Source organism: Vidua macroura, chromosome 1 (assembly GCF_024509145.1).
Source record: "Vidua macroura isolate BioBank_ID:100142 chromosome 1, ASM2450914v1, whole genome shotgun sequence".
Taxonomy (NCBI): Eukaryota; Metazoa; Chordata; class Aves; order Passeriformes; family Viduidae; genus Vidua; species Vidua macroura.
Window position 1 is genome coordinate 23,442,388 of NC_071571.1, and position 9,557 is coordinate 23,451,944.

The 9,557-nt window shown below is 41.4% G+C and overlaps 1 protein-coding gene across 1 annotated transcript; it reads left to right on the forward strand.

Annotated features, from left to right (window-relative positions):
* Window positions 1-403: 403 nt before the first annotated feature.
* GATAD1 (GATA zinc finger domain containing 1) lies at window positions 404-5,248 on the forward strand. The gene is made up of 5 exons (XM_053971741.1): window positions 404-706; window positions 822-947; window positions 1,250-1,309; window positions 2,496-2,679; window positions 3,408-5,248. Exons 1-5 carry the CDS (start codon window positions 491-493, stop codon window positions 3,596-3,598), a joined length of 777 nt encoding a protein of 258 aa, XP_053827716.1. The 5' UTR covers window positions 404-490; the 3' UTR covers window positions 3,599-5,248.
* Window positions 5,249-9,557: the final 4,309 nt, after the last annotated feature.

Below are 9,557 nucleotides of genomic sequence, written 5' to 3' on the forward strand. Positions count from 1 at the left end.
GCACAGCAGAGAATTTCTTCCTAATATCTAATCTAAATGCTCCGTCTTTCAATTTGTACCCATTCTCCCTTGTCCTGTTCTGTCACTGCTGCTCCTGGCAGAGAGTCCCTCTGGCTTCCCTGTACGTTCCCTTCAGATACTGGAAGGTGCTGCGAGGTCTCCACACGACCTTCTCCAGGCGGACCAGCCCCAACCGCACCATCGGGCCTCCCCTCTGCCCGCCTCCGTCCCTCGCCGGGACCGACAGGACACCGCTCTCTGTGCCACGGCTCCGGCCTAGGCGAGAGCAGCCGCTGCGAGGGCCGGGCTCCGTTCGTCCCCGGGGCCGGGGCACGGCCGCCGCCACCAGAGGGCAGGCCCGGTCCCGCTGCTCCCGGCCCCGCCGCAGCCACATCCGCCGCCGCCGGGAAGAGGCCGGCGCCGGGGCCGCTGTGGGCGCCGCGCTCCCGCCGCTCGCTGTCGGGCCCGCGGGCCCCGCGCCGGCCTCAGGATGCCGCTGGGGCTGAAGCCCACCTGCAGCGTGTGCCGCAGCACGTCCTCTTCCATGTGGAAGAAGGGCGGGCAGGGCGAGATCCTGTGCAACAATTGCACGGCCCGCTCGGCGCCGCCGCCCCCCGCCGCCTTCGCCACCACCTCAGCGGCCGCCGCCCAGCACAGCAACGGCGGCGGCGGCGGCGGCGGCGGCGGAGGCGGCAGCGGGAAGCAGGTGAGGAGGCCGAGGGCGAGGGCGATGGAGCCGCGGGGGCCGGGCGCGGCTGGGCGGGGCTGGGGCCGGGGTGTTCGGGCCGTCCCCCTTGTATACATCCCGCTGTTCCGCACAGAGCAAGCAGGAGATCCACCGCCGCTCCGCGCGGCTCAGGAACACCAAGTACAAGTCTGCGCCCGCCGCGGAGAAGAAGGTTTCCACGAAGGGCAAGGGCAGGAGGCACATCTTCAAACTAAAAAACGTAAGGCGGAGCGCCGGAGCCGCGGGTGGGTCGGGAGCCTGCCCCGGGCTGGGGCGGACACGGAGCCCGCAGGAGCAATGGAAAGAGAAACCGGTCATGGGAGTTCAGCACTCGCTTCTCCACGTAAAATCCCGGAGATGGAAACGTTAGCTCTGTTGCTTTGAGCTTTAAAGTAATAATGTTTGCTAGTTTTCTTAGAAGATGCATCTGTATGTTATCTAAAAGGAAAAACAATTTCTGGAACTTTACGGTTTATTTGTTTTAATTGCTCTTGATTTTCTATTTCTGTATTCTTTTCTTAGCCCATCAAGGCTCCTGAGTCTGTATCCACTATAATTACAGCAGAATCAATCTTTTATAAGGTATGGTTTATGCAAATCTATTTGCAAAAATGATTATCCTGTTTCTGTTTCCAATGTCAAGAATTATCATGGACAGTGAAAGCACTAGAGATATAGTCACAGAAACTGTTCTTCCTTGCCTAACAGTTGTGTAGATTTTGGTTTGCCATAGTTATTGCCATTAAGTCTTGTAAGGTATTTTACCTAAGTAGTTAAATAGTTACCATTGTCCCAGGTTTTTCTCTTCCAAGCAAAAGTACTTTTTTGTTTGTTTGTTTCTTTTTTTGTGTTTTTTTTTGTTTTGTTTTGGTTGGGTTTTTTGTTGTTGTTGTTGTTGTTTTGTTTTGTTTTGTTTTGTAATTATCACTGTCAGCATTTTTAAACTTAACTTGCACTGTGCAGAGGTCAAGTGACTGGAGATTATTATTTAGATTTGTGTGATGTTTCCTACCTTAGGTGCAGAACATATTTCCCATAGGGGTGGGGTTGCAGTGCCCCAACATTTCAGCTGGCTCCCATTTGAGAGCTGGTGCAAGCAGTCTCAAACACCCTGGGAACAAGATCTGTTGGCACTTGCAGTGAAGCAAGAAGGAGCGAAGGAGCCTTCTCACATTCATGCTTGAGAGCAGCTTTACCAGCATGCCAAGGTGTTGATGTTCTAAAGTTCTGAAAGTTGCTTTTGTTTCCCAGCAGTACAAGCAAACAGAATGTTTTTTCCCCTTTTCCTCCCCAAAAAAGTCAGGATAGGCAGTGGGAGACTGCACAGCCAGTGGTGGTGTGAGATTCCATATACTCTCCAGGGACCTGATGCTTCATGCCTGGCATTCCAGATGAATCTCTTGTTTGCTTTTGACCAGTTCAGAAAAGAATTACTGTCTTGTGTGTCTGTTTTTATCAGAAATTCCTAAGAACTATGTCAAAACTTCTGTCCTCCTTATGTAGAATGTTGCTACTTCAATACTTTGCAGTGTTGTTGTGAATAGGCTTCTTTGGGATTGTTTGTCTTTGTTTTATATGTTTTAAAAACAAACACCTTTCTTTCTCATGCTACCATTCTTTAGCATGTGGCTGAATTGAAGCTGCCTTTCAAGAATGGCATAAATTAGCATAATTTAAGGTACTGATACTTAATATATGAATCAGGATGTGAAGTGAAGCGGACAAAAATCAGGTTGTTTGATTTCAGTGTCATTTGTATGTCTTCTAGGGTGTATACTACCAAATTGGAGATGTTGTTTCGGTGGTTGATGAGCAGGATGGAAGAACATACTATGCTCAGATCCGTGGGTTTATTCAGGACCAATACTGTGAAAAGAGTGCTGCACTAACCTGGCTCATTCCTACACAAGCCAGCCCCAAAGACTGTTTTGACCCAGCATCCTACATCATAGGTAATCTGTTAGCCTTCACTTCATGCAACTACTTGGATGTGCCTACGCTAATGCAGAGTTGTATTTTTTAAATGAACATTTTAGCTTCTCAAGGTATTTTATGCAAGCTCCACATTTTAGACTCTAATCTTGTAAACATCTCATTTACTGTGATAAGACTTTTTATTTATCTTGTGTATATAATATGATTACCACTATTGCAGTGTGTGATTATCCGAGTGTTTGTGGGTACAATTACAGTTGTGCAGCTTTAAGGATCAAATTATTGCTCTATAGATAGGTTTAAACCATAGTAACTTCGATTCTGATATACCAGTCCAAGTTTTCTTTTAAAGTGACCTGAATTACTTGATCTTTATCCTCGGTATTCAAAATACATAGCATGCAAGCACTGGCATAGAGATTGTTCCTGCTATTGATGATAAAATTAGTAATTCAGAAAAGTCCTTCTAACAGGCAGGACACAAATAGACTGTATTTTAAATATATTAATTACAATAGTTCACTCAAATACCAGAATGCTTCAAATGGGATGGGGAGGAAGGTCAGCCCAGCAAAATTAAATGTAGAGGTTTATTGCCTAATACAGGAGGCTACCTTCCTAGGAAAGTCATGGATTGCAAAGGCAAGTTCTGTAAGGGAATGTTGACTGTTGTGGCATATTTTTATTCAACATACTTAGTTTTATGTCTTTAAGTTTTGTCTTTGCTTTTTTTTTTTTTTTCTAGGACCAGAAGAAGATCTCCCAAGGAAAATGGAGTATTTAGAATTTGTTTGTCATGCACCTTCGGAATATTTCAAATCTCGATCATCTCCCTTCCCTACTGTTCCTACAAGGCCAGAGAAGGGCTATATATGGACTCATGTGGGACCTACTCCTGCAATCTCCATTAAAGAAACTGTAGCCAATAATTTATAATTTTCAAGGAATACTTTGGACTAGTTATTTTGTGTGTATCCTCCAGTTTGTAAACCCCTTACAAGAAGTTTTAAAAGTTATAAAATGTGCTGGTTTATTTTACAGATTGTGGTATTTATTTTTTTTTGATATATCAGACCTTTGAAGTGGACGTTTTCATTCCAGTTGATGCATCATTTCAGTGCTCTGCTCTTCAGACATTATTGCTCATCTTGGGACAAAACCACAAGTTTCATGTCATTTTTCACAGCTGAAAGTTGCCTTTAGTATTCATTCTTATTTTTAAGTTATTTTCCAGAAGAGGAGTTTAAAAGATATAATCATCCAGCATTTTATATGACTGTTTAATTTAGTTAACTGTGACTGCTGGTTTTATGTCCTTGTTAAATAATTTAAAGACTAGCTTCACCTAAATACTAAAATGGTCAGTGATGCAGTTAACAGTTTTCTGTTACATGGAGAGGAGTGATCTACCTGGATTTCTGCAGACTGAAACCTCATCCGCAAAGAGGGACTCTTAACAGTCACCTTTTATGGGAATTTTGTTGATCTGAATCTGAAATGTGGCCTATGTGTGTAGCTTTCTGCTAAACTTACTTATATAAGGGCATAAATTTCCTGGAAAATTGGATGCAAATTCAAAAATTAATGTTATGTGCCATCCTGGCATCCTCAGGGCAGAAGTGTATTTGCATTTCCTGAGCAAGCCAACACTGACATATGATTTGAGTTTCAGGCTGTTACTATTTGTTTGCCTGTTAGCTTGGACTCATAAAATTGATTTTAAATTGTTTTTTCAGACTTCACAATTAATGATGGTAAGAAAAAAAAAAATGGTCAGGCAATTAAAATGAAAAAAAATCAATAAGGGAACTAAAAATTAATTTTATGTACTGACAGTCTCAGCATAACAAGGAATGCTTATAAATAGCAGAACGGGAGAAATGCCACATACTAAAATACCAATGAAATTTTCTGCCCTAAACTTTTTACAAGCCAGTCAGCTCCAAAGAGAATGAGATGTGCTTGTATGGCCTGAATTCCAAAGGCTTAGTGGTTCCTGCTGCCTGTGAAGGATGAGAGCTCTATGTGGCCTTAAATTTAAATGTACTGATCTTTTCCGTTTTTTTTTTCCTTTGTATGAACATATGTGACCAGCACCCAGAAGGCCCAAATCACCTTTAAGATAGCATGAAAATGTCGCACTAGGCTTATATTCTAACTTTATGAAAGGCTTTGATTTAAGATGTAACATATTTGAAAGTCTCAGGTATTGACAACTTTTAATACAGTGGGACCTGTGAAGGCAAGAACCAGATAGATTTGTTTCAGCCTGCAGCCTATGTTCTGCCCTCTTCAAATACAAGGAAGAACAATCAGCCTTAAGGGAGTAGATGCTAAAGTTAAGGGATACTGTCAATAATTCAAAATGCTCAGAAATTAGCAGCAGATTGGTAATACAGAGTTAAATCTTAATCTTCAGTCGCTTAGAAAGATGAGATATGTGCCTATGTCCCGTGTGTTGCAGTGATTAATCCCAAGGTGACCTCACTTCTCTCCATTATCTCCTTTCAGTTTCTCTGGGTTTTTTCTTCTTATTTCTTTATTAACAATTACAAGAAAATAAAAATAACAAATCCTATATTTACAGTAACTAGAGTGACTCCCTTGACTCAAATGTTTTCCTTCCTTTCACTGCAGTCCACAAGGTTTTCACTTGGGATCACTGTAAAGTCCCTGTGCTGCCTCAGCATAATCCATGGACCTGTCCTCTTCTGTGGGCTGTCTTACTTTATATGAATTACCAGGGCTGGAAAAGGCCTTGATGGTCATTGAGTCCAGTGAAGCTTAGTTCATTGTCAAATCCTCATAGGAATAACAATGCTTTACATGGTTTTGGTTTTTTGAGTTCCTAACAAGGTATGCCAAATGAAAAGTACTTTTTGCCATTTGCCTTATTTGTCAATAAATTGTAATATAAAAGGGACCTTTCTAAAATTCAGTGCTGCCAGCAATTCAAGTATTATACTTCCAACTGCAGTCTAAACAGCAAAAATATTTTTTAAGAGAGCTATGGAACAACTTCCTTTAGTAAACACTAAGTATTTTTATTTTATTTTTATTTTATACTGGGAAATGTTAAAAAGATAATTCAGGTGAACAAGAATTCTGAGTGTAAGGTCTCAAAAGAGACTGGATCTGCAGGCAATGATTGTTACTAAAGTGTTACACTTAATTTTTAGGTATTTGAATGGTTGCACTGTCCTGTTTTCCTTGTGTTCAGAACATCACCCAGTAACACAGGGAAAATTATTGACTCTCCAGACAGCTTCTTATGGATGGACATAGGTGAAGAGTGGGACCTCCAAGAGCAACGTCTCTGAAAATTTCATCTCTCTCATATTAGGAAAATGGAGGACAAAATGAAGATCTGCAAAATGGACTCAACAGCAGAAGGAATATCAGAGGATCCTGTGGGAACAGGCTTTGATGCCCTGCAGCTGAGGGAGCTGAGCTCACCCATTTCTGTCTTCTAGCTTGGTAATTCCCCATGCCAAAATGTAGGTAGGTTTCGTATTTGTATCACTGGACTGTGAATGGATATATTGCCACTGAATGTATGGCCTTCTGTTGAGCTCCAGAGTTTTGTGACCAGCCAACGGTAATTTTCATCAAGGAATTTTAGTTCTAAAGATGTAACTTGTAGCCAAGAGCTAAAAGCCACAGAGCATATATTAAATATTGTGCTCCACAGTGACATGTGGCCTGTGCCCTGAGGCACACATTGCAGGAAATCTGTGGGAGGAGTGCCCTTAACTTTCATGGGAGCAGAATACTTTCTGGGAAAATGTAATGCAAACACAATGGATAAATTAGTGTATGGCTCCTTGAGCTCCTAAAATGAAGCTGGGGTTCCTCTCTTGCTGCTGTGCTGTGCTACATGGCAATCATCTCAGTCATCCTGGCAGAGGCTGGATTAGGTGCCTACAGCTCAGTATCCAAGCCAATCCAATAGCTTTGCATTACTTTTTTTACTCAGCCCTTCTAGTTGGTGATTTGTTATTCTTGAATTTGGTCTACAGCTTCAGTGAGATTTTTTTCTTTTCTAGTTTGGTAGCTTCAATCACAAGAACAAATTAATGGACAACATCTACAGGTGGTTAATGCATCTTTATGAAATCCTCAAAGTGCTTCAATGTCTATTTAATCAAACAGAAGTATTACTGGAATCTAGTTTTGATAGAAGGTTGTTTTAACCTGAACATATCAAGATTCTCCTGTGCAGGGCATTTAGACTCAGAACAATTAACCCAGGCACCTGTTTACATATGGCAGTTGGGCTCCTGCAACGTCTTTTGAACTTCTTAATTTAAGGAGAACAGAGCAGGAGTATTCCTCTTTTCTCATGAAGCTGTCTAGAGGCAAAGTTCTTTCAGTAGTTCCACCTGTCTTCCTACACTCCATCAGTGTCCATGGGCACTTCTTTGCTGAAGGCCATAACACCTCTCTGCCTTCATCAGTGTAAGGTACCCTGTTGTAAACTGGCTCTGTCAATTGATCCAGGTTTGAAACACACACAATACCTTTCCTCTTAACACAAATCTTCCCCTAAGGAACTTGAGTAGGAATGTTGTATTCAGCTGGTCAAACCTTTGATAATCCTTCTCAGTGTATGTACAATCCTACGCAATTGATGTTCCCTTTCTTTCCAATTAGGTTACTTTTGCATGAAATTACACTGTACAGCTGCTTGTGGTAGTGAATCTGAATTATGTAAGCAGAATTTGGGAACCTTTTCTCTCCTAAGCCTAGATTTCAGTAGATCATTACGAATTAAAGCAAAGAGTAACCTGTCCTTTTAATCCGTGTGCCCTTCTCAGGTATCTATTTCCCAAACTCTGGGAATCCACATACAGAATTTTCCAGTTACCTCTCCTTAAGGAGTTTCTTGGAGCATTCTTAAGGGCTCTTTTTCTAAACTATGTCATAACAGACCACTGCTAGGCAAGGTAAAAGACTTGTCTCTTCTTTATGAGAAGCTGATTGCAAACTGTGGAGGAAATGGAAGTAGCTTTGGCATATATTGTTGGCCAAAACAAAATCAAAAGGAACCACTTCATGCCTGCAGAGTTTGCAAAGCCTGACTATGGCTTAATTGCTCCATTGATAAGTGAAAATTATATGGTGAAACTTAACATATCCATACAAGGCTGTACAAAGGAACAAATACTGGGACAATGCCAGCGACACATATTGCAATGTACTTCCTTGGTGGGCTTTCTAGTCAAGCTTAACCAGCAGCTACTAAATAAGTTGAGACCATCAGGAAAAAAGTGTCCACCTCAGCTTTTAGTGACCAGCAATATTTTTGACACCAAGGTCAAAGATAAAAAAAAAGTAAAAATGTCTCTTCTAGAAAATTATTGGGAAAAGACAGTGCAAGATCTGGGGGAAATCTATTTTAAAAATTCTCTTGTCAATTTGGTTTTACCCACCCACATTCCTGCCATAAAGGAGTGGCATGTGTGATAGGCTGTTTGTTTCTGACATCCCCAGTTCTGCTCTATCCTTTTTGATGCAGTGGGATGTAAACAGCACATAACATTTGACAGCACACATGCAGGAACAGCAAGGAGTTTTTTGAAGGAATGCTTTCTGAAGTCTCTCTGTTTCTTCTCTAATTTCTCACATTCAAATTCCTCTTAACAACAGGATGGTGCTTAATGGGGGATCATCACTGAGGAGTAACAAGCACTAGACCCTATCACATTATTTTTTCTTTCCTTTATTTAGTCTGCCAAGTACAGTCAAGTTTTGTGAAGGTCTTCTGTAGCATTTTATTACCAACCTTTGTTTTTCACAGGCCTGAAAAGTTTACTCCACAGGAGTGTTTTGCTGCTGGTGCTGTTTCACAGTTTAGTCCCTGTCAAGGTCAGATGAATATGTTGAACGCCACGGGTGTGTTCTCCACAGCACTGGTGTTACACACATGCAGTGCTTGGGGATAGGCTCTGGGCTGGCCAGTACAAGGCATGGACATACTGAACAAGTCCAGCAAAGAGCCTCACCAGGGACTGAGAGACTGCAAATACAAGGAGAGGGTGAGAGCTGGGACTGTTCAGCATGCAATAAGGATCACTTGGTGGGGGAGGGAAACTTACTGATGTGTCTAAATACAGGATAAAAGTATTTATCAAAAGCAAGGAGATTCACAGCAAGACAATCCTACTGAGCCCTTATAGCAGCATTCTGTTAATTTTGCAGTTCTAGTTTCCTCTCACCAAACCTAAAGAGTGGAGCAAACAGGGAATTAATTCTGCAAATACTTAAAAAGAAAACAAGTCAAAAACAAAGCAAAAGAAGTCCCCATACAATGCTGTTAATTAAGTATACATTACAGACCTCAAAGGCCTTTGAGGTCATTTTTAATAGTTAATGTATGAAAATGCTATCCAATGAATGCAGGCACAAAGAAATAATCTGAAAGGGAGCCCAGAAGCCAAAATTAAATGCCTCTTCAGCACTCAGCATGCATATAAAGAAAGGTGAATCAAATGTTTGAGAGATCTATATGTTTAGACAGAGCTCATGAATATAGAAAAACATTTTGCCAGTTACAAAAGTTCAGCAAAATTTGAATATCACCTGATTCAGTATTTTCAGTATTCTGATTAAAATATACAGTCCATAATACATTGTAATATGCACAACTATAGCACAAGCTTTGAAGACTTTAAATGTAGCAGCATGAAGTTGTTGTATTACTTCAGGCTTGGGATAAACTTGAAATTAAATAATCATGTTTTGTTTCCACATTTTTAATGTTTAGAAAACTTCACCCACTGCAAATTCTCACTCCATCCAAGAGTCCCACAAATGACATTATTTGCAAAAATAACTCCCAAGGAACTCCAGGAAATAAAAGTTCACTTATGAGGAGGCCCTGATACTTTCCCTG